This window comes from Trichoderma camerunense (assembly GCF_050948025.1).
Source record: "Trichoderma camerunense strain CBS 138272 chromosome Unknown V8C40scaffold_13, whole genome shotgun sequence".
Taxonomy (NCBI): Eukaryota; Fungi; Ascomycota; class Sordariomycetes; order Hypocreales; family Hypocreaceae; genus Trichoderma; species Trichoderma camerunense.
The window spans coordinates 1,411-25,358 of NW_028145357.1; the positions used below are offsets into that span (position 1 = coordinate 1,411).

Genomic DNA, 23,948 nt, shown 5'->3' on the forward strand with positions numbered 1-23,948 from the left:
AAAATCGACCTAGAGGTGAAAATCGATCTAGCCAATGGCTAAGTTGCTATGGAAAGCATGCGTGAATTTATGGCCACCCAAAGTGTTCAGATTCCGATCGATGTGAAGAGAAAGCTCTCTTATGCTCTCGCTTAGCGCTGCCTGTCGGATTCCAAGAAGCTCGCGCCCTGCTGTATCTTGAATCAAATGGAAAATTGTCTAAGATGATGACGCATAATCTCGAAAGCACAAACAAGATGAGCTTCTCCGCAGATGTCTGCGTGTATGGTGCATTCACTGCAACCACAGTTGAGTACTTCTTCAATTTTCACCACGCAATGTGACAATCATTGCATCTCCAGTGTGGAGAATTTGCCAGTGTACGTCAAGCTACCGGCCAATACGCCAAAGGCACCCGCGCCTTGCCCTGTGCTTACATGGATGGGATCCATGGCCTGGTACGTCCGGATGCTATTCTAAGGCCTAGCCCACAAGCAGCTTGCAACAGACCAAAAGAAGAGCGTGTTAAACAATTTCAAGCCGCGCATGTAAAAATAAAAATCGAAGTAAAACATTTCCTTCTCTAAATTAAAAAAAAAAAAAAAAAAGAACGTCCACGCTATGCAAGAAAAATGAACCCATCTAATCGTGTCTAAATCATGTGCCATTGTCGTCCGCCTCGTGGGACAAGCTACCACGACCCCGCCATGTACGAGTACACAAATCTGCCTTCCCCAAGTGTGCGCCTTTCTCTCTCAACTTGGAGCTCAAGATGTAGAATCATGGAAGAAATCTCTTGTATAAATTTGTTGCAACTGTCCCTCTTGTAGAAAGCCCATTTGACTCCTTCAATTGTTTTTGTCACTTGGACTTTTCGCTGATCAACAAATCCCGTAATTCGCGCCTGCGTGATGCAATCAATCCTGATCTGGGCAGCTTCACGTTGGGCTTTGCGGAGGTCGTCTTGAATAGCAGAGAGCATCTCCTCTGCCGTTGGTTCCCGGTCTTGTGGTATGTTGTGTGTGTTATCGATTGCATGAATGGATAAAAAATTGTCGACGCGGTTCATATTGTGGATAATTCTTGAAATGGTAGCGCAGCGGAAGAGGTGCATTTGGAGGTTGAGCTCATAGATTCTGAATTCGTTTTCAAACCTGCGGGCCTGCTTGATATGGCTGGCACATTGATGCACAAGGTTCAAAATGCCAGCTGTACTTCCTACAGCGTCCATTGTGTTTTGATCATAAATGTCCAAGTTCAACGTGAATCTTTAGAAGTCGTATCCCTCTCAAAACTCGAGGGAGCTAATACAGGAGAATCGACCAAATGAAGGTGTGAGCAGTCGTCTAGATGTCGTGATGAATCAAAGACCCCAGTGGAACTTGCAGTAGATAAATCGGGCCGTGAGCTGATGGAGAAGTAAGTCGATAAATGCCGTGGCCTTGGAGGCTTTATATACTAAGCTATCATCATGTAAAAAACATCGAAGCCAAATGATGGCTTTCTGATCATGGCGGCATTCGTGCTGCATCGGACGGCAATAATGTGCTGTTCCACACAACCCCTCCACTCTCCTTGTACAGCCATTTCGAGTTCTCGACATGAGTCCTACTTAAACCCATCAATAGAGCTATTAAAAGAGGATCGGCGCCAGCTATGCTGTACGATTGGCTGCCACCATCGAGGTGGGCTTTTCGTTGCAGCTTGTTAGGGGAACTCTCGGGAACTCGTCGGCCCCGCTGGGTAGTCAATGGAGCATTGGCCAATCCCTGCCGTCTTTCCGCTTTCTGCCTACTGGCATCATGGGTACCATGACCCGCCTGGGCGGTCTCACAGCCACGTGCGAAGGCTTATTCATTCCTCTCTCTCAGTATGTTCAATTTCAAGGTCGAAATAACATTTCACCCCGAGTTATTTTTTTTTTCCAAGCGGGGCAAGCCTGGTTACAGACACACCCCACAAGCATCTAGTTTCTTAGTTTTGCAGTTCACTAGGAACGAGCGATATAACCGGCCAAGATCAGCAAAAGTACTATTCTTATTAAATTGTCAGGCAAGATACTTCAGAGTCAAAAAAAGAAATACTATTCAAAAGGTTATGAAAACCAGACCTAGGCTATTCAAATGAATGACGACTAGAAATACGCCTTATTGCTGGTGAAAAGGCGTTATTGGGTGTTATTTGCAATATTTGCGAGGTACAAGCCGATCACTAGGTATCGAAGTATCGCAACTTTAAACGTCACTTAAAATAGGTGACGAAAAGGCTACTATACAAGTGGTGGCAAGTACTAAGCTAATAAAGTATGTAGATGCTTGTGGGGTGTACTAAGGGGGTCTTCGAAAACGACCGCATTCCCCGACCGAGCTCCACTAGTCGGCTACTCGCACATACATAAAGACGTTACCGAGCCAGCCAGTGACGACGCCTCACCCAGGCCCGGCCAAACCTGACGGGGTTTGGGATTACCACAGATAGGTCCAGAGAGGATAAGTCTATATCAGATGGCCTGCTAACGGATGGTGGCAACACACTGGCATTGGCTGTCGCTCACCTGGTGGTAGTGGAGATACCGCGTGGGCAATCAAACCCTTCCCTTTTGCTCACTATTCTGTAAGGTCTGTGAACGGAGTCATGATATTGAACTCGGTTAGGTCAATCTATCTGAGTAAGGCGGGACTTGGGTCCCAACCTGTTAATCTATGTATGGCTGAGTCGTGATAACACACATGGGGGTCCACCGCAGGGATTTATAAAATGCTATCCAGGGCAACTTGAGATCAGGATTCTGATTGAGAAGATAAAAAGGATAATCAGAAAAAATGTAATGTCAAAAACTACTTTGCTTGGCAAATTTAGATCTGGTGTACAAGACGTGCCCATAAATTGTCAGAAGCACTGCAAGCGATTAAGTCAGACCACAGGGAAGGTGGCCACCCCTGGAAAAGGGCCATTTCCATACAAATTTATATAGGCTTTATAAAACTATTAATAGCAACCGCATTACTGGATATTATAAATAAATATTTTTAATATAAAAAGCTTATATATATATTATTACAAAAATACTATTATTTCTTATTAATAATTAATATTATAATAAAGATATAAGAATTTATAATTGTTAAGATTTATATAGAAATTATATATAAATACTAAAAAATTTACTATATTATTTTTAAATATATATAATTTATTATATAATTATATAATTAAAATAAATTATATTTTATTATGTAATATTAGTAATTATATATAATAAATAATATTTTTTATATTTATAATTATTTTCTATAATTAATTATGATTTTTTAAAAACTGTGAGTTTTGGTGTAAATGGGTGGCCCGTTACCACGGGTGGCCACCTTCCCTGTGGTCCGACTTAAGGCGTTATAAAACAAACAGTGGCATATATTATAAACTCTTCCTAAACGGTAATCAATCTTTGCTATAAAGCATATCTAAATTGGCTTTGACTTTATCTCTATAATGCCCTCCTCGCAAAATCCTATTACTTATGGTTAGCCAAAGTGTTCAGACCACCGAGTTGCGTTTTCCTCTTTGTTATTTCGAGCGCTTAGTTGACTCGAAGTTTGGGCATTTTGCGATATACTTTGGTATGGCGCAGCATGTAGGGGTAACAACAATAATAAGCGACTGGAGTTGTCTACCAAGGAAACCACGGACTTTGGAGCGCTCAAGGTCATCGTGTGATACCCAAACTATTTGCGGATAGCTAGCCGCGGGAATGCATCTCCATTGTAAAAGCGTGAGCTAGGAGATATAAAAGTGGGCATCAGCTCACTTGTTCTAGAAAAGAAGCATTTCACTTACTCTTGTTACCGCCGGACATGTGCATTGTTTACTATTCAGGGCGATTGAGAATATATTAAATATAAGCGCTAGTGTTATAGGCAGAATCTGCCATTGAGTTGTACATTTACGGAGCGGAGTGAACAATGTTGTGGGACACAATGCCTTATGGCCAAGCACAATACAGGTACCCTGTTCTGTTCGTCGGCCCGACATATATGAGCCTCAATAACAATTCCAGCGCCGCTTTTTGAGGCTTCCCCCTTAAGGGCTAAAATTCCCGCGTCCTATTGATCCCGACTCTACGTACCAGTCATTCATGGATGCTATCACGACGCTTGGTGTCGCGAGCGACATCCTCACCATCACAGAGTTCAGTGTCCGGCTGCTCTCAACCAAGGTCTCGTCGATGACCGAGGAAAAAGACGAAAACTCCGCACTCGAAGACTACAGAAAATTGAGGTTGGCACTCTCCAACAAGAAGGATTTATTACAACGGCGATTACTAGCGAATTCATCGCCGCCACTGAAGGATGATCTGACACTGTTAGATCTGGCCTCTTCTTCTCTAGAAGACTCTGAGGTGCTACTCGAGAATCGCGAAAGTATACCGAAAGACTTTGGAGGAAGTAGACCTCCGTCACAGGAGACGGACACAACGGCCTACTTTATTTCCAAGCTTGGAGGCAGATTCAGCCAAGAGAACATAAAGCGGCTTTCCCACGCTGTAACACGTCATGCCAGTTCTATACTTATGTGAGCCACGCGGTCCTGGGATACTCTTTATAATTTGAATTGACACATGATGTTAGCTTTCGGATTTCTGAGCTCAACAAGACCCTCAAATCGTTGGAAAATGTCAAACAACAGTTTAGACCGGAGCAGGAGTCTCGAATTAATTCCATTTCTCAAGACGTAGAGAATTTCCGACTGGAAGTTCAGAGGCGGTCAGTGGATCTGGATAGAGGCAATCCTGTGGCCTTGACGGATACCGATATAAGACTATTCAGCGATCGGTTGACTAGCTTAATTGAAGCTGAAGACAACATGTTTGCAGACAAAATCGTCGCCAGTCTGAACTACTCCAGTCGACCGGTCCGCCACGACTCTGTCCCGCAGGCACACAGGAACACATTCCAATGGGCCTTTGACTCGCGTCTTTCGAAGTGGTTCAGCTCTGGAAGCGGTACTTTCTGGGTTTCAGGCAAACCGGGCTCTGGGAAGTCCACGTTCATGAAGTTTATCGCAAAACACTCTCAGACAAAGGAGTTGCTTACGCAATGGGCGGGCTCTGCAGACACTCTCGCTGTAGCGGTGCACTTCTTTTGGATTTCAGGCACACCGATCCAAAAATCATGGCAGGGACTGCTCCAGTCGTTGCTCTTCGATGTCTGCCACAAACATCCTTCAGTAGTCCCGCTGATCTGTCCCAGTCGTTGGGAAGCTGCCAAGGCTGGACACTGGCAGACTGCTGCAGAACCGTGGTCCGTTTCCGAGCTTACGGCCGCGCTTCGAGCGTTGGCATCAGCAGACAACATGCCGCTCAAGATATGTCTCTTCATTGATGGACTTGACGAGTACGACAGCGATTATGCCGAGCTCTGCAAGGTTCTCTGCGATATGGCAAATTCTCCCCATATCAAAATGTGTTTGTCTAGCCGTCCGTGGGCTGTATTTGAAAGGAGCTTCGGTGGCGAAGGCAAGGAGAGATTAGACATTCACGAATTGACTCGAAACGACATTCGAGAATTTGTGGGTGATCAGCTCCAGGAGCATCCAAAGTGGGCTATGATCGAGTCTGAAACGGCAGCCTCCGAGAAGTCAGGTCTTATAGAACAGATCGTTACCAAGGCCGACGGCGTGTTTCTCTGGGCTTTCTTTGTAACACGATCACTACGAGAAGGTCTCTCCAACGGCGACAGGATTAGCGATCTGAGCCAACGTCTCAGTGGTTTGCCGACTGATCTGGAGCAGTTGTTCAAGCACATGTTAGAAAGCGTGGACCCAATTGACCACCCCAAGATGGCGGGCATTTTGCAAGCCGCCGCTCACGCATTGGAACCTCTTCATATCGACCTCTATTGGCAATTGGAAAGGGGGTTTGAAGAATACGATTATGCTTATCGATGTCCGATAGGATCCAGACCGTCAGAACAAATCTCAAAGCAGAGAGATCAGACGACTCGCAGCATAAATGACAAGACGAAAGGCTTACTCAAGCTTATAAATCTACGAGTTGAGTTCCTCCACAGGACAGTCAAAGATTTTGTCTTGACTAAAGACTTGGAAGAGTACTTGCGTGGCAAGCTCCCAGATGACCATAACGGTTTTGTATCCATTGCCACTGCATACCTCGGCTTTCTCAAAACCACATGCCATGACACCTCACTCGTCGCTGGGATCATGAGGCATGGGAAGGGACTGAACAGCGGACCGTTCATCTCGCATCTAAACCAGGCCCTATTTTACGCATCAGAGGCGCTGAAAGCCGACCAGTTCGCTTCTCGTCACTACCAGCGTACTACGACATTACTAGATAAGTATGAAGCAGCCATTGAAGCCATGGTGCGCGCAGGGCACGTCACCATTAGAGGAGTCAACTCCGAGGGCTGTCATCTCAGTTTACCTTTCCGCGAGGAGTTACTCAAGCATAACCTGACATCCTACATTGAAAAGAGGATTCGCGAGCAACCTGATTTCTTCAACATCTTTGACGAATCACCACTTTTCGCCGCACTCACGCCAATGTCACTCAACAGCGGCGAGAGCCCGGCTCCCGTGGCCAAGACCCTGGACGTCCTCCTCCAGCGCGGAGAGGATCCAAACGTGCTACCTCAGGTTAGAGGTCCATACCTCGATGAGGCAGCATCGCCTTGGGTACTATTTGCTCGCGGCACCATGTCTGTCTTCAACATGCTCTCGGGGCCGCTCATGTTTCCCGCTCTGCGATGGAATGATTCTCTGGACAATGCCCTCTTCGATCTTCTAATGTCCTACGGCGCAGATCCCAACCAAGCTCTTTTGGATCGGCCGGGAGCTCATACCGTATTCTCGCACTTCTTGAAGATAGCTACGTCGCGATTCCTCGGCGAGGAGTGTTTCGACGGCTATCTTAGAACGTTGGATGCCTTCTTTAGGGCCGGAGCCAGTCTCGATGTTCCGCATAACGGAACTATTGACTCAGATGCATTGGCTGCGTTTGGAAACCTTGCGAGATCGCGCCCGGAGGAATCAGTTCTGGCTTCTTATTGTACCGAACTAAAGGGTCTCATGTCGAAATTGGCAGCTGATCCGGGACGAGCCAGGTTCCTCTCATCTGTGACTGAGAAGCTTATTGCGCATTGCTCTGGTGAGGAGGAAGACTTGAAAAGACTGGTATTGGCAATATCGGAGGGTCTCCCCCAGTATGTTGCCGAGCCATTATTGCAGGTAATTGAGAGCAAGATAGAGATGAGTAAGAAACTGGGAGACACGCGGAAGAGACGTCGAGAAAGCCGGGGTGATTCGTCATACGCGGGTGGTGTGAAGCAAGTTAGGGGGGGGTGAATGACAACTGCTGTTTCTTTCCAAGGGAAGGCAGCCCGTCAAAACTCAAGAGAGCTGACGGTCAGGTGTATTGAAGTTCGGAAAGGGGGCTCATGTAGCCACTCCCGACCACGAGAGTCTCAGAGCTGCAGCTCTAATCACGATATGTTTGAGACGTTGTTCAACACCCACGTTTGTTAGGTATCACTCAGATATAATTCCCAGTATTGTAGTCAATATAAAGAATTGTAAGTACTCTATTCTCTTATAATTAAGCAAGTCTTTTAGTTACCAAGTGCATGTAAGGTTCTAGCGGCATCCCGTTCGCAAATTCCTCTCGTATAGTATATATGACAACACACTGTAATAAGGCTCATGGCAATTCAATAAAATAATAAACTACTGAGCAGACTCTCTGTAATAGTGTATTGTTAGTCGATTGTGGCAACTCAGCTTCACTACCTTTAGACAACAGGTATCCTTGAGATGTTATGAACGAGCATTTCAGATAACTCCTAAGCTAACAGATGAAGCTATAAATATTGGATGGTATATACAAGCAACTATGCCCTAGTGCTATACCCTGAGACTTACGTCCACTACTTTCAGCATACCATGGCTAGCTGGAGATATACGGCTGCAGCCAAGACTACTCGTGCGTCTTTCGCAGGTTAGCTGGGTTCGCAATAAAGGCAGCACACACCCCAATGGCGGCCACCAGAGTCGTTGCTCCAAAGGCAAGCCTCAGTCCATCATAGTATACCAGCCGGGCACTGAGCTGGATATCAGGCGGGAGCGTCCGCAAGGCTTCGACCGAGTGTCGGATCTCGTCGATAATCTAAGCCGAAATCTACGTCAGTTGCCGATTTCCCTACCAGTTATGAACATTTAAAACGACTAAGGAAAAGGGGCGTACTCTCCATTTATCTGGTACCTCGCTCAATACCTGTGGTAAGCGTACACTGAGCGTATTCTGGACGATGGCTGAAGTGATGGACACTCCCCAAACTGTTCCCAATGAGCGAACGAGATAGGTTGTTGAAGCGGACACGGCATGGTCTGTAGACGTATATGAGCAAAGGGATCTTTGCTGTGACAAGAGGACATATAACATACCTGAATGAGCGTGGGACGCAATCGAGATAAAGAGAGTTGCCGGATACACGATTCCTGTTCCCAAGTGAGAAGGAAAGATATACAAGACATACTTCCACGAGGCATCCGAAAACGCCCACGATGTGACCAAAGCCTGGCCAATCGTCATGAGGACGAGACCCGTGCGCATGAGTGGAATCAGCTTCCCCCAGCGAGACATGACTGTACCGGCAATCAAGCCACCCAAGGGCATGGCTAGCGAGGGGATAGCCAGACGAGCGCCGGCTTTGGTGGCTGAGTCTTGAAGGACGGCCTGAAAGAAGAGCGGAAGCATGAAGAGATACTAAATGGCGTAGCATTGTCAGCAAAGATTTTAGTTTCGGGCGATCATCCGTGTAATATACGAACCCCGTATGTCGACATGCCAGCGCAGATGTTGGCAATCTGTGTGGCAATGGGCATTGCTCCCTGAAGCATCCTCAGCGGAATAATCGGCATGGCCGTTGTCTTCCCCTCGACGGTGATAAAAGCGGCAAACAGCACGACACTAATCGAAAGTGATCCAATCACCCAGGGACTTCCCCAGGGCAACTCGTTTCCACCCAGACTCATACCCAAAAGCTGGGTCGAAACAGCCGCCACGAGGAGAAGAGCGCCAGAAAAGTCGACTCGTTTCCACACAGCACCAAGTCCGCCTTCAGAGACGATTCCACGATGCTGGCTCTTGAGGACAAAGTACCCTGCACCAAACGCAAAGATGGAAAAGGGTATCTGGAAGAGGAAACACCAGCGCCAACCGACCAAGTCGGCAATCGTGCCGCCAAAGGAAGCGCCGCAGATGGCACCCATTCCCACAATCCCATTCTGCATAGCCTGATACATGCCTCTCTTCTTGAACGGTATCATGTCCGAGTTGATAATTGTAGCTATAACAAACGTCAGTCAGTCAGCACATGTAAGACGTGTAAGTAAAAGCAAGCAAGTTATTTTTCGCCTCACCCATAGTCATAAGTCCCGCTCCCCCAATCCCCGTCACAGCTCTCATACAATTCAGCGCCAACATGCTTTTCGCCACTCCACACCCAAGACACCCCAGCGCGAAAAACGTCGTGGCCACGAAGAAGCAAGCCCTCCGACCAAAAATGTCAGACACCCGCCCGTATAGCGGCTGGAACGCAGCAGAGGTAACGAGGTAAGACGTAGTCAGCCAGGAGGCGCTGTTAGCGGCATCGAACTCGGAGCTGATGACGGCGTAAGTGGCGGCGGTGATTGTGCTGTCGAAGCCGTAGAGGAAGACGTTTGTCATGATGGCCAGCTGGATGGAGACGAAGCCCGCGGGGGGAGACCAGGATTCATCGGGGGCGGAGAGGAGAGGCGTGTCTTCTTGGGCTGGGGGACGCTGGCTTTCGATGTCGTCGACTTGGGGTTGAGTAGTGTTGTTATTAGATGTTTTTGGGGTTAAGGGAGACTTTGATATAGGCGGCGGTGTGAATATTTGAGTTGATGAAGCCATGGTGGAGTGTGTAGTTCTGTATGTGGTGGACGAGTTGAACGCTAGCAGTCTTTCGACAATACTGTTGAGAAGAAGAAGAAAGAGAAAGAGTTGCAGAGATTTTTTATTCTTACGGCAACGATATATATAAGTTGCAACCTCAAATCACATAATTGCCATCCACCAAACCCCCGACAAGGATCTCATGCCGTGCATCCACCCCCCCGTGATTCGACAGAATGCCCGCACCAAGCGCATTGCACCATCGCCTCCGGCCGCTTCGTGATGCAGCACCCCCTGCACCATTTTCCGATTCGGCTCATTCTCACTAGCCGGGGGTTAATAAGAAAAAAGAGTAAGTAAAAAATTTAGATAGATTGAGATGCTTTGGAGATCGGCAAGTGAGTCAGAGCCGATGGGCCGCTTATTCGGATGTCGTCGTGTATGCTGGTTTTGGTGTGTAAGTTCGTTTACTCGTATGCGATTATGTGTGGCTGTCGAGCACGCAATGATTGGCATTGCAACCCCTTGAATATAGTATTCAATCGTATTCTTGATTGGATGTACAATTCGCACTGCGTAACGAAACAAATGAATCTCCCCTTAAAGTACACCATACTTTGCCGTCATCACCAAACTGAACCCTCCGTCCAAGACTGCATGTCTCACACCTCACGCAAACCCTCAATCTCATCCCCAACACTCCACACCGCTCCATATCATCAAACAATGACTCAAAAACTAAACCATCAATTCTAATTCATTGCATCATCTCACATTTGGTATCTTAGCAACATCTCATTTCTTCGCATCGGCCTGCATCCCGCTCTGCACCCAGTTCCTCGTCTCCTCCGCCTTCTTATCCATCTCCTCAGGACTCAACTTTGCCAAATCAAACGCAGTGTGCGGCTTGGGCACATGTCGACCCTTTTCGAAGCCGGGCCGCTCGAGAAGGGTGTGCAGCCACTTGTCCAGAGCAGGGAACTCGTCCAGCGAGACACCAGCCCAGGCTATAACATGCATTCATCACAATTAGCGTCAACTGAAACAGGGAAAGGGGAATATAACGAGATGAAGATGGTGAAGCAACTTACCGTGAGAGGCAACCCATCCCCAGGAGGCAATGTCGGCAATGGTGACGCGGTCGCCGACGAGGAAGCCAGAGGTGGACTTGGCCAGCTGGTTGTTCAAGACGGAGTAGAGACGGCGAGTCTCGTTGGTGTAGCGGTTGATGCCATACTGGATCTTCTCAGGGGCATATCCTACACTCACCATGTAAGCAGAAACTCATTAATGATGCTCATGTTGTTATGAAACTCACGGTTAAAGTGGTTTGCCTGTCCCTGCATAGGACCTAGGCCACCCATCTGGAAGTGCAGCTACATCGTGACAGTCAGCTCCATAACATCTCAAAAAGTTTCACAGGAAGAACTCACCCAGCTGTTCACCTCCCAGGTCTCCTTAGAGTCCTTGGGGTACGAAACTTTGTGGTCCTTGTCATAGCGGTCCACGAGGTACTGCAGAATGGCACCGCTCTCAAAGATGCGAATCTCCGATCCGTCGGTCCACTTGTCAGTGAGGGCGGGGATGCGGCCATTGGGGTTGATTGCAAGGAACCAGTCCTCCTTCTGCTCATTGGCGGTCATGTCGATGGCATGGACCTGTAGACTGTTAAATCATGATCAAGCTGCAATGCAATGCAAATACTCTGTGACATGTCTCACTTTGTACTCCAGGCCCAGCTCCTCAAGCAGGATGGAAGCCTTGATGCCATTGGGCGTGGCAGCCGTGTAGAGCGTAATGTCAGTAGGGATACCCATGTTGTTGAATAATTGCCGTCCTAGTTGTGATATGCGAGCAGACATGTACTGTCAAATCGTATGGAGTCGAGATTGAAGCTTGCCTCGGCGGATAGTAGGTAGTTATATATACTCCACGTATTTCTCCAGGACTTTTTGTTAGATCCAACTCTGACTAAACCAGCAATGAGGTAATATCCTCGCAATAAGACGGACAGATGTCTTCGCCCACTGGGCCCAAGTTGACCCGAACGCCAGATTCGCTGTCCCTCAGTTTTTGCTTAGAAATCCTGCGTGTTACGAGCTTGCTCGGGCGACCCCACCCCCCGGATATAGGTCGCCAAAAAGCGGAGATGTTGGGTATTTCGGGGACGCCCACATTGCAGCCATAGTCTCGTTTGGGTGTTATTTTCTGTTTGCAAAAGTAATTGGGTGTGTTGCTGAGAAAGCAGCGCATTGCTTATCAAAGTGAGGTGGTTTGTCATGGTGGTGATGCTTGGACGAGTTGGGAGCGAGATAGTAGGCGTATAGGATTGTGTAAGGGCTTACTATCCGATTTCCCGTGCCGGCCGTCTTACTGCGTATCCACCTAGCTATATTCTTAATATGAGGAGGCATTACGGATTTCCACGGATTTCCAAGCGTAGTTGCAGATATCCTTGAATGTACATAAACCTAATCTTGAGGAATCATTTCTTTGGGATGTTGTAATACACGTATACTGTTCCTCGGATGCCTCAACGGCAGTTGAATTAGTTGCCGCAAAATGGCCGCCCATAAAATGATACTTAGTCGTATATACCTCATACCGATGAGTCAGTCCCTTTGGAATATTCATCTCCGGTTACCTCCACAAGAAAAGACATCGAGAGCAACGCTTCGAACTACAAAGTCCCTAAATTATATCAGCAGCATACTCTCACCCTTGCGAGAGTTCGCCGAAAGTGGTAAATTCCTCGGATCTATCCGAATCACTCAAAGTAATCATTCCGAATAAAGTTGACGCCACAAAACTTCATACAGAGCCGGTCACCCATATCACTACCCCATAGTATCTTCCTTTACAGGCTTAAACAAGCAAAAGAATAGTAATCATGAATGAAATGGCAGAGTGGACACAGTAAGCAGTCAATTTCCATCTCAACCACTTCATCACATGTCTTCACAACTACCTAGGTTAGTAGACAAGCAGTATACCAAATGTAGAAGAGATAGTCGTATATACAAAGTACAACTCCATCCTTATGTCACAATCTCACCACCCTCTATAATTACCGTCGTATTCACCCGCCAAGCCGCAGACCGTGACACCCTCGCCACACATGCACCGGGCTGCAGAACAATCTTGTGATGCGTGAGGGGTAACGTGGTATTCACTTTAAACAATCACACACAACTCGTAAACCGAAAAGGGGAGACCACTTTGTTCCATTCACACACAACTCGAACCAAAAAGGGGAGACCAGTTTTGTTCCATTCTTATGTTCATATTCATATTCAAATTTCTGCCTATGTTTGCAGATTGCTGGGTAGCTAAATATTTGTCTCCATCTCACAAGTTTCCAGTAACGAAAACCCCCTGAAAAAAAAAAAGAAAATAACAAATAAACAACAAACACACATCCTTGGCCAGTAAAAAATGACGTAGAAACATCAAACAGCTAAGTATCATCAAGTCATGCCGCGTCCCTGCGCGCAGTTCCGTCGCGGCTCTATCCAAATGCTTTGGTAGTAGTACTGCTCTCTCCGCCGCTATTCAATCAATCTTCTTCCTCCGAAATCGTGCCCATAGTCTATAAAAGAGCGAATGGTATCCCTGGGCTTGGTCATAACAGTGTAGTCCTCCAGAAAACGCCTTGTGGCACACTTCAAGGGACTGGGTCCCCAGTTTCATGTGCGCATGCATATCAAACAAATCTCCCTCTCCACGCCAAGGTACAAAGAGTGAAGATTCACTTCCAGTATCCTTGAGCATCCAATCTCGATAATTGTGGGAAATATAGAAACATCGTTTCTTCCAAATATGGAGTCTCCAAAAGAGAAAAAAAGGAAAAGTAAACAAATTGATTGCCAATATCCGGCATACACGCTTGTAAATAAGGAAATAAGGGGAAAGGCCATCATCCCGTATCATGGAAGCACACCAGTGCACTCCGCGTAATTGTTGTAGTAGTCATAAGATAGATCGTCTCATCTCGTCATATAGTGAAACCAGGAATAGAAACAAAAAGTAAAACGAAAGGTGATTTCTGGCATAGATTGCAAAATAAGGAAAATGGTGCGTGTAAACAATTCTGTTAATAGAAATCAGGGAAGTACTCGGGGAAGTACCAGGATCCCTGCGGTTGAGTTTTGTTGTTGTCAACAAGATATCGTTCTGCTAAAACCGAGAGGAGGTCGAACACAGGGAGGCACAGTAAGAAAAATATGAAATGAAGTATAAGAATGGAAGTCCAACGCCGTCATGCATAAGTATATTCTTCACGTGGCTTCTGGCTGTGGTGGTAGTTGGTGTACTGGATGTCGTCGTATCCGTAAGCTTTGGACGTCTTGACCTTGGCAAAGTGAGCAGCTCCTGCAGAGGCGGAATAGCTGCTATCCCGGACTGGCATTGAAGGTCGGGCATCATTGTGACCGGAAGAGTAGTAGCCATATCGATCCGGTTCCGGATCAGCAGCACGACGGCTATACGACGGCTGACGGCTGCTCTCATATCCAGAGGGGTATCGAGAAGTCTCGCCATATCCTTGATCGACGGATTGCTCCCTCCTGCTGCCGCGGTGCCTGCGGTCTCTGGCACGTTGGTCGCGGACGTCGTCTGAATCGGCGTCTTCTTCGTCGATTTGCGACTGGTAGCGCGTACGGTTGCGGCCACGAGGGTCGGTTGCCTCTCCGTAGTTGTAGGTTTGAGAGCGTGTGATGGGCACAGCTCGTGGGTAGCTTTGCGCATCGGCAGGCATGGTGTGTGTCCTGGACAGGTGAGGGGGGGAACCGGACATGGCGGGGTGAGCGGCATGGCGGTTGTTGGGAGAGGCGCTCATGACGACGGGCTCGGTGAGGGGCTCCCTCGACGACTTGCTATATCTATCTCTCGGGCGGTTGCTCTCCGTGGAGCCACGGCGAGGTCGCGCCGCTGAGCGACGAACATCGTCGTCATCGGGAGCAGCAAATGGAGACGTCTGGTTAGGAGCGGGAGGGGGAGTAGGAGCAGCGGGAGGCTGGTTCATGCGCGGCGCATAAGTCATAGATCGCTTAAGGCCACCAGGGCCAGCTACACCCTCTTTGGCTCGAGCCGCCTCGATATAAGAGGCAGCATCCTTGAGCTTGCTGTGGGTGTCTTCCCAAGAAGACGATGGTTCTGGGGCAGGCGGCACAGTTCGTGGAGGCTGCTCCACATACTTGCTAGTCACATACTCTGGAAAGGAGCGGACGGCTGGGGGCTGGGGAGACACGATGTGAATGTCTTCGCGCTGAGAAGAGCGATCGCGCTTCTCGTCATACTTTTTGCTCGACGACTTCTTCTTGTCAGATTTAGAAGCGGGAGCGGGAGCGGGAGCATCATCGCTGTAATCGTCAACCACGTAGGCCGTAGCCTTGGTGTGCTTCTTCTTGTCTTCAGACTCGCGCTTGATGTCCTTGTCGCGCTGCTTCTCCTTTGCTCTCTTTTCCCGGCGAGCGTCCTTGGCGTCCTTGGCCTCCTTCTCGCGACGAGCAGCGTCTTCCTTTTCGGCCTTCTTCCGGCGTTCTCGGTCCTTTTCCTTTTCCCTGGCTTCGCGATCTCGCTCGCTCTCGCGCTTGGAGCGGCTGTCGACATAGGTGGTCTCCCGTCTTGTGGTGCGAGATGAGCCAGTCTGGTATACTCGAGGGCTGAAGGTCACATCATCCTCATAAGATCGCGGATACGTGTATCCCTTGGCGGCGGGTGGGGGGACGTTGGTGGACGGCTTGTAAGACGAGGCGCGAGGCTCGGCAGTGCGAATTTCATACTCGGCATACTTTGAACTTGATCGCGGGGTGCCGCTAACATTTGTTTTGCGCAGCTGTTCCTTGAGCTCGGCCAGCTTCACCTGGTCGTCGTACTTTCGGCGTTCATCCTCGTCCGTCAGCAGCTCGTAGGCCTGCTGGACCTTTTGGAATTCCTCCTGCTTCTGCGCCTTGAGAGCAGGGTCTTGCACCTTGTCGGGGTGACACTTGAGGACAAGCTTGCGATAGGCCAGACGAATTTCCGCTACTTGCGCATCCTTTGCGACACCGAGAACCTTGTAGTGATCCGGAGGGGGCGTAGAGCTCATGGTGGAGGAGGATCGAGGGGGGTTGGAGGCGGATGAGGCTATTTCAAGTCTGGCTGTGCGAGCTTTGCCTTAGGCAGCTTGCATCGAATTCCGAGCAGGGGCGATTGAGGCTGCGGCAAGATCCTCAACGTCTGCTGAATGCAACTGCGCAGGTGTAGTAGAGAGTTAAGAAATAGGCCTGAGGGGAGGCGAGCTGTGAGTTGAGTTGGGTTGGGTTGAGTTGTTCTTGTTCTTGTATTGTATAGAGATGGGCGGCAGAGAGGCGGCGAATAACAAAAGCCCAGGCACCGCAATGGAATGCCAGCCGCCGCTGATTTAAAAAGGAATGACAGCTTTCCAAGGACCAAAGCAAATGCAAGCAGAATCAGAAGGAAAGTGAAAGGAAATCAGACGAGCGACGGGGTAAAACCGGGAGGCAGATGGTGGACAGATGCAACGAAGCACACACGGCTTGCAAAAAGAATCAAGATCTGGGCCAGGTCCCTTTTTGGATTTCTTGCGGCCTGGAGGGGGACGGGGATCGCTGTACCTTGTACCTGAAGGCGAGCAAAGTCGTGAGGTCACGGGCCTGAGGAGCGCTGCACGCGGTGATTCGTTATGGGCGGGAAAAGGTGGGCCAGGGGGGGAGGAGCTGCTGTGGGAGGGACGAGCACGTTGGCATGTACATGTAGCGAGTACAAGCGACGGCACAGGTACTGGTACAGGGGCGGGCAACAGGTACGGGTACAGTGCAGGTTCGGGGGGCCTCGTACAGGTAGAGACTAGCGGGCGAGGGAAAAAAAAAAAGGAGGGGGCGAGTCGAGTCAAGCGGCCTTTTTTCTTGGTGCCTCAACTAGCCCAAGCAGGATCCGTTTCTGCTAGCCGTGGACGAACGCTTGGCCTGAGGGAGAGAGAGAGGGTGGGGAGGTCGAGTGGGCTGTGGATGGTGAGATATGTCGAGTCCAGTGTAGTCCAGTGTCTTGATGGCGAGGGGTCAAGTCAGGTCTGGTTCTGGTCCGGTGGCGGGACGGGAAGAGATGGAGGACGGACGACAGGTTGGGTTTAAAGGCGGCGAATCGAGCTGTGGCTGAGTGAGGCCGGACGACGACGATGATGATGCTGGCTGGTTAACTAATGCGAATTGATGACTGACGGCGGAATTGGCGAGAATCTGTGCTCTCAAATCCTCGGGCTCGGGATCTTGCTCATGCTCATGCTACTGTAATGGACTGTAATAATGCTAGCAACATCCAGATTCAGATTCCGGCGTCCTCGGTTCGGAGAAGGCGAGAGAAGAAGCTGGACGGACGCACGGGATTGGTGGAGTTGCGCCAGTGAATGCGTCAGCCAAAAGGTGCGAGCGCGTGACAAAGCCAAGCAAGACAAGAGAGCCAGGATGAGCGAGCAGTGAGTAAGTAGAGCGAGGTGGAATGAGATGAGTTTGCCGGTTCGTTCTCGTTCTCTCTCTCTTTCTCTCTTCTGTTCTCTAATTCTCTTTTCTCATCGATGTAATAATATGCTCGGACGGTGCAAGTACACGCAACACAAGTTCACAACCTGATGACCACACAGACTCTGGGAACTCCTCAATCCGTACACAATGCGCGAGAAAAAATGACACGGACGGATCAGCAAGGCCCTGCACCGGTACTTTATGCTCTAAACCAAAGGGGACAAAAAAGACGCGGGCGGTACCCAGGTCGTGAGACGAAACGAGGGGCCAGTTGCGCAGGTGCAGCTATCGGCTGATGTACACTCCGCGTAGCGGACGGGCCCCAACGGAGCTTGTCGAACGGTACTGGTGCAAGGGCCGAAGAGACAATGACGATGACTGTGTACGAACGAGTATTAGGTTAGGTATGCGGATGACGAAGGCACGAGTGAGCAATGGATTTCGTTCGTCTTATAGCGGATGAGTCAATTGTTAGGCCGGACAGAGGCAATGAACCGGAAAAGCGAAAGGCAAGCAAGGCTGATGAATTTAATTGGCGTCGAGCTGCTCTGATTCCAATTGCGCTGTAAGATGACCTCGGGATGACAGATTGATGCTGGCGTGGCCGGGCGCAGGCAGCTGTGAGTCGCTGTAACTGTGCGCTGTAGTGGCGACTGCTTCAGGCGCTTATAGGAGCCGCGTGTAAAATGCGGATATTCGTGACAGGTAGATCAACTCGACAAGGCAGACAAATTGCGGCCAACACAGCAAAGGCAGCCCAAGAAAAGATGTGTAATAAAAAACAAAAGGAAAAATCAAGGAAGTAAGGCAATGACAACAAACGATGATTTCAATGTCAACAGTCGAAAAGACGATCTCTTGCAATTGACCCGGCGACGGAATACTGGCGGTGAAGGTGTTTGAGACGGTGCTAGCAATGGGTCAAGTGTATAAGTCGTCTGGAGTCAAAAAGAGCTGTCGAGGCTATTATTGGATCAAAATGCAAGCAATTGGGCTTCTTCCTCCCTTGTCGGCGGAGCAGGGCTTTCGAAATCCCCACCGCAGCTATCGATGGAAGGAGGATAAGGAAAAGAAAACGACTAGAATGAAAGATTTCAATTGATTAGGAATAGCGAGAGGGAGCCTGTGAGATCAAGCGAGCAGTAATAGAGAGTCAGATTTGTGGAGTTTGATGGAGTGAACGAGGTGCAACAGCGGGCTGCAGCAACAGGACGGCTCAAGCATCTCCCAAACGAGATGGAGCCGGATGGTAATGTATTATGTATGTCAGTATGGTGTGGCGAGATCAATGAGTCGTCTCAACTGTTGCTCGCTTGCCGCGTGCAGGCCGCGAATAGTTGGTTGGACAGGACCAGCGGGAGGCTCGCAAACCATTCAAGCGTGCCCGTGTCGAGGTTATTATAAGTTGAGGCCCGACTACACGTACGGCACGGGCTATCAGAGCACCATGAAGATGATGACCAGATACGGATTAAAGGGACACGCAGCTGCATCACGATCTACTACAGGTAACTCCAAAAGAAGGAACGGCTGCTAGCTCGAGGTAGCCTCAGGTACTCGTGCGGAGGCCAAGAGTATCGCGACGAGCCTCGATATCAGCATCGCCAACCCCCTCACTAGAGCAGTTTTAGGAGAGCCCATCACCATCGCCAGCCTGTCGCCTCTGCAGTCACGAGAAGGGTCCCGGCCTACCACTCGGCTACCTCCCCTTGCCTTTGGCCCAACGTCATTCGCTGTGCGCAATCACATCGCATGAGCGTCTGTTCTCTCCTCCCCCCGGATGCCCCGAATCTCGTCGACCTGCGTCTTCGCCTCTCGCCCAATGAAGTGGCGGCTCCGCGCCCTCCCTCCTTCGCCCGAATCCTTGCTCCAACTACCTACTAGCAGTAGCAAGTAGCTGCCAGTCAGCAGCATATGCGAGGCACCAGTCTCCAAAAGATGCGTCGCGGAACAGGTACGAGCACGCCAAAAGCGTGTGCGCGTCCCTGACTTGACTGGGGGTGGCGAGACGCCTTTTTACGAGGTCGCGAACAAAACAGACGTAGACGAGACTGAGATGCCAAAACAATGGCCAGCCCCTCTCCCGTCGTTCCGGGCGACCATCTGTGAATGCTGCCTCGGAATCAATCAATCCCCAGCTGCAACGGGCTGACCCGCTTCGTAGACTGGAGTTTTCTGGTCTCCAGTGCAGTGCCCATGGATCTTCTTATCCTGTCTCTCCTCCCCGCTTTGGGGGAGCGTAGGCTACATGTACGAGAGGGCAATTCGTACATACAACGTGCATGTATCATGTATGATGGGAACATGCAACCGATGCACGGAGCAGAGACGCTCCTTGCTTCACAGGGCATGCGAGGACTCATGTACTCCGTAATGTACGACGCACAGAAGCACTGTAGCCCGCATCACGAGCCGCCATTCATGACCAGCTCCATGGGGTAGGATAAGGCAACACTGACACTGGAGAAGTAAGATCCAGGTCATGTCTGTATCGTATCGCATCAAATTGATTGACTCGGTTGTACCTGTACCTTGCGCTCTGCGTTCTGCTCCGCGACAGGCTCGTGTATTCGATACACGCAACTCGCGGTAAAAGAGCCCCTTGTAAATCCAGAGCCACTGTATTATCGCATATCACCGACAGGCTTGCTTGGCTGCGCGTCTGGTCCTGCGGCTTGCATGAGGCCGCGAGTCGCAATTCGTTGCCGCCAGCGTCACTGCATGACACCATCTGGGGCTCCTTTTTTTCTCCTTCTTCCCTCTTCCACCATCACAGCATCACCTACCTATCACGCAGACAGGCGCGCCTCACTCATCCCTTGTCCATGTCGCCAGCGCTGGCTCCCCCCACACCCATTTTCACTCGTCCATTCGAGTCGAGGGGTTGCAAAGTGCCAGCCAGCGTGGAGAAAGGCTCAAGTCAGGAGGATGGAGGGGGTGAAGGGACAGACACTAAGAACTAAGGGACGCCAGCTTGTGTGGCTTCTGGTTGGCAGAAAAAGGGAATCTAGACAACATGCCACTTAAGCCCGTCAAACCACCACTAGATCCAGGAACAGGTGTCGTCGACTCAGGCGGGCCAGCGAGGCTGTGGGAATAGGCCATGAGGTCTCCATGAGGTCTGGGGTGATTGGACGGGGCCGGCCTGTCAGATGAGACGGCCAAAATGGACAAGAGTGGCCTTCCAAGGGATTCCATTCGACGCCGCCGATGCGCCAACCAGGTGACGACGGCCAGCCCCAGTGAAAAGCCGTGCCAGAGGACCCAAGCCACGCTCTCCTGACTGGATGATGGGCAGCCACTTTGGAGCCAGAGCTTGTCAGTCACCTTGGTAAGTTGCGAGTGCATGCAACAGATTGCTGAGCTGAAGCTGGGTCTTGTCTGTCCCCCTCCGCTTCTCTATATCCACAGGCGGCGGAGGAGAGCTGGAGGCTTCAAACCATTGCCACCGCGTCCCATGGCCAATTCGCTCAGCTAGTGTATACGACTCAGGATGCAAAACTACGATAAGCCGTTTCCCCAAGGATCTAGACGGTCCGCCGGGCGGGAAGAGCTCGTCAGCAGAAGCGGGCAACTCCAGCGGACGGAAAGCTGAACGTGACCTGGGAAAAAAAAAGCGCTGGAGCCAAGAGGGATTGAAGCTCAAGCTGTCTGGCTCGCACGCCAAAAAGTGACGGACCACTCACAGGAGCAAACGGCACGGGTAACGGTGCGGTGCGAGCGGAGCGTTTCCACATGGCTTGGGGCCTGGGAAGAGAGGATGATGCCGCAAGACACACGGCGCCACTTACATAGCTGCCCGTTTACAGTAATCAGCTCGTACAGTGCAGTATTTACGGAGTCCCATGGAGAACGGAGGAGTTGAGGAGTTGTAAGGCAAGGGACCAGGGCGAGAGATGGCTACATGCAGGCATCGAATCGTCTGCGTGACATGCAAAAGCCGATGGAAGAAGCCCAGAAAAGAATTGAGCCCCATATTCGCATGAACAGAAACCCGTACCGGCCACAGACCCATGAACGAGAGCGGATGATCCGCTGGCGGCCGTCTCTTAGCCCGTCACTCGCACTAACAAAGCCCATCTCAGACGCTATCACGAAGCCAAAGAGGTACTTCTGGTGAGCGCTTTTCGCCGTACTAAGCTCCATGTACCCTCTCTCAACCAACTTAGTAGCATTGCATGTACTGCTATCGCGGCAAGAGCAAAACTAGAAAACGTTGAAGCTTACAAGGGTTCACTTTTTTTTTCGGGCTCATGTGAGAAATCAGTTTAAAGCTTCAACCCGCTTTGGGCCCCTCGTTAGCTGAGCTTCTAGCTCGGGCACTATTGGTACAGTACAAGTACAAGTACGAGAATCACGGCGCCTAAGCCCAATCTTTTGCTGAAGATCCAATGTTTTTTGAGGGGAGCTTCGGTTGCAAGGGTAGCTTGGGGGGAGCTATCGATCGACGGTTTGAGCTACGAGCTGTTTTGAGGGGAAAATGTCAGTTGACGGTGCTGCGCCGAGGAGCTGATGCCGCAGCCCGTTCATGACGGAGGGGAATCGTCTGCGTCATTCAGCCGTGATCATCGTCCAAGCTATATTTAATCGTTTCCGTAAATTGCAACAACCGCAAAGAAAAAAGCAGGGACAAGACAAGGTCACAGCTCATGCTATAATATGTGAGCTATTAATTCAAGCACATCATCATATCACAGCGCCATCCCACTTTACCGTATCCAAAAAAAAAAAAAAACATAAGTGCCCCTCCCTGGTCGGATCGTATCTGACTTGCTTTTTTTCGTTCGAAAAAAGAGAATCCCAAGTCCTGTGACTAGCCACGTGGAGAACGAGAGCCGGCTTTTGCCACTGTGGGAAAGTTCTTCGTTCCTCTTTAGATACTAAGGTACCTACTAAGTTAGATGGGCCATGTGGTTGACCGAAGCCAAAAGCTGGCACGTTTTTTTCTTGGGCGACGATATGCCGGGCGCTTGCTGCCGCGGTGTCATTGGGTGCCCAGCGAACAAAAACAAGGTCGAAGCTTTCGTTCGCCAGACGGAAAGAAAAAATCGTCTGACTGCTGATCTTGACATTGCTCTTTTTACTAGGTACTTGATTTGGGATGGAGCGATGCTACGCCAAACGGAGAATATCGGTGCCGTTTGGTGAGAAGAGCCAAGGCTTTGTTGGACCTGATGAGCATCATCCGGCGTGTTGGTCACGAACGTTTTTCTTTTCTGGGTATGCACTCATGAGTGAGTAAAAAAAGAATACGTTGCTTGCATTCCACGTTTCACGAGCCGGACTGGCCGGGAGATGATGAGTGAGAGGTGCGGTTATGGCACAAAAAGAAGAGTGAATCTAGCCATACAGAGTACATGACGTTTTTCAGCCGTAAGATGGATGGATGGATGGATGGCAAGGAATTTCGCCAAATGAAGATGGAGGTCATCTTTCGAGCTCGTGATGGGAAACCGTGGCTCAGCTTCTACAGCTGCTTCTACTCTTTCGTTCTTTTCTTTTTCCTTGATTTTTCTGTCCGATTGTTCCGCAATTCCGGCGGCGGCAGACACACCCATCCCGCCCTATCGAAGCCTCACAGGTTTTTTCTTCCCCAAGCAGCAATGTCTGGTGAGTGTGATGATGGCTTGACTGCTATTGGCATAGGCGCGCCAAACGCGGGCAGAGAAACGCTCGAAAAGGAATATTTGCTCTCCCCAAACAAACCCGCCATCATCTATCACTTTTTTTTTTTTCTTCGTCTTCTTCTCCTTCTCTTTCTAGATTCTTTGACAAGATTGACTCGCTACGATATTCTCTCCCCCAAGTCCCTCTTGATAGGACAAATTCCGCTGCAAGTCTCCTCCATACTAACTCAACCCCATTCCCATTCCTCACACATGCATGCACCAGTAAGAAAGGAAGATAAAAGGCTTGAAAGGCGTATCCTTCTTTCCACCCAATGATATCGACCCGCGAATGAGAAGCGTGGCGGTGAGCACATACATGTCCACGAGACGATAATCCACACACACACACACATGCAGGACAGTAACCCACGCTTCTCTCTGCTTTTTTCTTTTTGGTGCGGCTTCCTGGGCAACCTGACCAAACAAAACACTGGGTTGGCCATGGGCTAGCGTTTTATGGTTGAACATGCCCCCCTCAAGCGAGTTTTGCTACTCCGTACTGTAGAAATGAATGATTCTCATTCGTTAAAATTCTAGGGATCCAATGAATCTTCTCTTTTCTGTGTTGCTATGGTTTTTACTCATGCATCCACACATACTGTTAGCACACTGAAGCTCTCAAAGCTTCAAAATCGTAACAGCTCATGTTGCTACCCTACACCTCTCAACGAGAGAAAAAAAACCACACCTCTCACAAACCCAGCAAATCAACCATCTTTCACCCAGCCACCCCCAGCTCACCGTCTCTTCAACCTCCCAAGGCATCAATCAATCAAAATCCCAATCCCAAAAAAGAGGCGCCGCCACAGCGTATTCCCCGCGTTCCAATCAAGCTCCCCTAAACAGCTCTCT

The 23,948-nt window shown here is 49.6% G+C and overlaps 7 protein-coding genes across 7 annotated transcripts; 2 read left to right on the forward strand and 5 right to left on the reverse strand.

Moving 5' to 3' along the window:
- Positions 1–560: 560 nt before the first annotated feature.
- V8C40DRAFT_249912 (uncharacterized protein) lies at positions 561–1,776 on the reverse strand. Its single transcript, XM_083216852.1, has one exon. It carries the CDS (start codon positions 1,208–1,210, stop codon positions 671–673), a length of 540 nt encoding a protein of 179 aa, XP_083071023.1. The 5' UTR covers positions 1,211–1,776; the 3' UTR covers positions 561–670.
- A 2,335-nt stretch (positions 1,777–4,111) lies between these two features.
- On the forward strand, positions 4,112–7,338 carry V8C40DRAFT_275841 (uncharacterized protein; the record flags this gene model as incomplete). Its single annotated transcript, XM_083220764.1, has 3 exons — positions 4,112–4,548; positions 4,605–5,544; positions 5,575–7,338. 3 exons carry the CDS (start codon positions 4,112–4,114, stop codon positions 7,336–7,338), a joined length of 3,141 nt encoding a protein of 1,046 aa, XP_083071024.1.
- A 476-nt stretch (positions 7,339–7,814) lies between these two features.
- Positions 7,815–10,038, reverse strand: V8C40DRAFT_249918 (major facilitator superfamily-domain-containing protein). Its single transcript, XM_083216853.1, has 5 exons — positions 9,412–10,038; positions 8,821–9,338; positions 8,434–8,755; positions 8,234–8,376; positions 7,815–8,155 (listed from the first exon to the last, which is right to left on the reverse strand). The coding sequence occupies exons 1-5, from the start codon at positions 9,923–9,925 to the stop codon at positions 7,967–7,969; spliced, it is 1,686 nt and encodes a 561-aa protein (XP_083071025.1). The 5' UTR covers positions 9,926–10,038; the 3' UTR covers positions 7,815–7,966.
- A 644-nt stretch (positions 10,039–10,682) lies between these two features.
- On the reverse strand, positions 10,683–12,036 carry V8C40DRAFT_50787 (glutathione S-transferase). The gene is made up of 5 exons (XM_083223051.1): positions 11,629–12,036; positions 11,341–11,565; positions 11,226–11,283; positions 10,999–11,166; positions 10,683–10,914 (listed from the first exon to the last, which is right to left on the reverse strand). Exons 1-5 carry the CDS (start codon positions 11,767–11,769, stop codon positions 10,703–10,705), a joined length of 804 nt encoding a protein of 267 aa, XP_083071026.1. The 5' UTR covers positions 11,770–12,036; the 3' UTR covers positions 10,683–10,702.
- Positions 12,037–14,001: 1,965 nt separating this feature from the next.
- Positions 14,002–16,210, reverse strand: V8C40DRAFT_50784 (J domain-containing protein). Its single transcript, XM_083223050.1, has one exon. It carries the CDS (start codon positions 15,993–15,995, stop codon positions 14,166–14,168), a length of 1,830 nt encoding a protein of 609 aa, XP_083071027.1. The 5' UTR covers positions 15,996–16,210; the 3' UTR covers positions 14,002–14,165.
- Positions 16,211–20,193: 3,983 nt separating this feature from the next.
- Positions 20,194–21,428, reverse strand: V8C40DRAFT_249931 (uncharacterized protein). Its single transcript, XM_083216854.1, has one exon. The coding sequence runs from the start codon at positions 20,773–20,775 to the stop codon at positions 20,380–20,382; it is 396 nt and encodes a 131-aa protein (XP_083071028.1). The 5' UTR covers positions 20,776–21,428; the 3' UTR covers positions 20,194–20,379.
- A 610-nt stretch (positions 21,429–22,038) lies between these two features.
- On the forward strand, positions 22,039–23,712 carry V8C40DRAFT_249933 (uncharacterized protein; the record flags this gene model as incomplete). The annotated part of the gene is made up of 1 exon (XM_083216855.1): positions 22,039–23,712. A coding segment is annotated over exon 1 (551 nt), but the record flags the coding sequence as incomplete, so codon positions are not given.
- Between the last annotated feature and the right edge of the window lie 236 nt (positions 23,713–23,948).

Excerpts from the sequence above, each read along its gene's own strand:
- V8C40DRAFT_249912 (XM_083216852.1), bottom strand. The coding sequence starts at position 1,210 with ATGGACGCTGTAGGAAGTACAGCTGGCATTTTGAACCTTGTGCATCAA.
- V8C40DRAFT_249918 (XM_083216853.1), bottom strand. The coding sequence starts at position 9,925 with ATGGCTTCATCAACTCAAATATTCACACCGCCGCCTATATCAAAGTCT. Across the intron at positions 9,339-9,411 it reads AGCGGGACTTATGACTATGG|CTACAATTATCAACTCGGAC; the intron begins GTGAGGCGAAAA and ends CGTTTGTTATAG. Across the intron at positions 8,377-8,433 it reads TGCGTCCCACGCTCATTCAG|ACCATGCCGTGTCCGCTTCA; the intron begins GTATGTTATATG and ends ATACGTCTACAG.
- V8C40DRAFT_50787 (XM_083223051.1), bottom strand. The coding sequence starts at position 11,769 with ATGTCTGCTCGCATATCACAACTAGGACGGCAATTATTCAACAACATG. Across the intron at positions 11,284-11,340 it reads CCTGGGAGGTGAACAGCTGG|CTGCACTTCCAGATGGGTGG; the intron begins GTGAGTTCTTCC and ends GTCACGATGTAG. Across the intron at positions 10,915-10,998 it reads GGGATGGGTTGCCTCTCACG|CCTGGGCTGGTGTCTCGCTG; the intron begins GTAAGTTGCTTC and ends TGCATGTTATAG.
- V8C40DRAFT_50784 (XM_083223050.1), bottom strand. The coding sequence starts at position 15,995 with ATGAGCTCTACGCCCCCTCCGGATCACTACAAGGTTCTCGGTGTCGCA.
- V8C40DRAFT_249931 (XM_083216854.1), bottom strand. The coding sequence starts at position 20,775 with ATGCACTCGCAACTTACCAAGGTGACTGACAAGCTCTGGCTCCAAAGT.